Here is a 1,951-nt window from a genome sequence, read left to right as displayed (position 1 = left end):
CTCTCTACATTAGATAGACTAGTAACACCACATACCTTCTACATTAGATAGACTAGTAATTACACGTACTCTCTACATTAGATAGACTAGTTACACCATATACTAGTAACACCACATACCCCCTACATTAGATATCCAAGTATCACCACATACCCTCTACATTAGATAGACAAGTGTCACCACATACGATCGGGGGTGGTCATGGCTGCTAGCTTTTCATCAATTGAAGGTGTTTGTGGCGTAGTTTGCCCCTCCAAGTTTTTCATGATCTGTTTTGTTTTGTCGGCCAAGTCCTTCAGTTTGGAGTCCATGTCAATCGCTTGCTGCGGTTGTGACATTCGGTCAAGCACATCGGCTGTGGAAGGGGACGGATGGGTAAGGTTTTAGGGTTTGAAGGTTTTAGTGGACAAGCGAAACTAATCAGATATTGCTATGAATGATGGCGTACTCTCATTCAAACACTGGTATGCGGACTCGTACATGTGGTTATATATCCACCTCACACCAGCAGTGCCCCTGCACATGATGAAAGTGCTTGAGCACTGACTTTAGGGTTTAGTGTTTACACGGCAGGTTGGTCTTTCTCTCGCGCGCACTGCATGTGCTTATAGGATAACGCGATGGACGGTCAGATCTACTACGAGTCTTTGAGCTGTCCGTTCGCATGCACATAACTGAAGTCTCTGAGTTGCAGTGTGCATTTGAAACGGAGATACACAGACGAGGCACAATAGAGAGAAACCCATACTTCAACTTGCTAAGGTGTGCAGGGTTTTAGGGTTTTGCGTCAACCGTTGCTAAGGTGTGCACTAAGGTGTGGATGACCTTCTTGATGTACGTTGAAGTGTCCGACCGAGTCACAAAAGTGCGAGAGCTTCTACTTCGGGCTGAATTTATAGCTAGTTATAACTGTTGATTACTGCTTATAACTACTTATAACTGTTAATAACTATTGATAACTATTAATAACTATTTATAACTATTCATAACTGTTAATAACTAATAATAACTAATAATAATTATTTATAACTACTTATAACTACTCATAATTGTTGATAACTGTTTATAACTATCAATAACTATTATAAATACTTACAAATGATAATAACTATATATAACTACTTCTAACTCTTAATAACTATAAATAACTACTTATAACTACTTAGTTAATAGCTATTTATAACTATCAATAACTATTTAGAACTACCTATAACTGTCAATAACTATTTATACCTGTCAATAACTATATATAACTACTTATAACTGTCAATAACTATTAATAACTACTTATCAATATTTACAACTAATAATAACTATTTATAACTACTTATAACTGTTAATCTATTTATAACTATTAATAACTATTTATAACTACTTACAACTGTTAATAACTATTAATAACTCACCATAACTACTTATTACTATTCATAACTACTATTCACTTTTTATAACTACTTATAACTATTTATAACTATTCATAACTGGCCGTGGTTGGTGGCATGCCCCTCATATACATTGAAATGCAGGTGATGTGACCATTTAATTGCTTTCTGCTCAGTGTTCTGTCGGAGAAGTTATGATCTATGACAGAGCAACGCGCATATCACATAAACAATATAGGACGAAGTCTATCACAACTTGCAAAGGCAGCAGGTGCATTTAAATTCGGAAAACCCAAAACATATAATAATAATAAAAATATGAGATAACTCTTAAAAAATATAAAACATTTAGCAAAAATAATACATTGCGAGTGCACTGACATACCTTTGTTGACTCCCACATAGTCGCCACTCATGTTTGACGCTCTGCCCATTGAGAAGCCATTGGCTGTGTGAGATAGTCATAGTATGAATATAAACAAACAAAAAGCATCCTTCAAAAATACAATAATGCGTATTAAACATTAAAACACATTCAGTACAAAAGTATATATATATATATATATATG

General features: G+C 34.9%; 1 protein-coding gene across 1 annotated transcript in view; it reads right to left on the bottom strand.

Moving 5' to 3' along the window:
- The window catches only part of SARC_07488 (hypothetical protein), a gene marked incomplete at both ends in the record, with an annotated part of 8,711 nt that extends 6,895 nt beyond the window's left edge, over positions 1-1,816 (bottom strand). Inside the window, 2 exons of the mRNA XM_014298576.1 lie at positions 188-355; positions 1,768-1,816. Coding sequence (XP_014154051.1) covers positions 188-355; positions 1,768-1,816 — 217 coding nt within the window. The remainder of the gene's footprint in view (positions 1-187; positions 356-1,767) is intronic.
- Between the last annotated feature and the right edge of the window lie 135 nt (positions 1,817-1,951).

This window comes from Sphaeroforma arctica (assembly GCF_001186125.1).
Source record: "Sphaeroforma arctica JP610 unplaced genomic scaffold supercont1.597, whole genome shotgun sequence".
In the NCBI taxonomy this organism is placed as follows: Eukaryota; class Ichthyosporea; order Ichthyophonida; genus Sphaeroforma; species Sphaeroforma arctica.
Note: the sequence above shows the minus strand (reverse complement) of the source record. Positions and strands in the feature narration are given on the sequence as shown.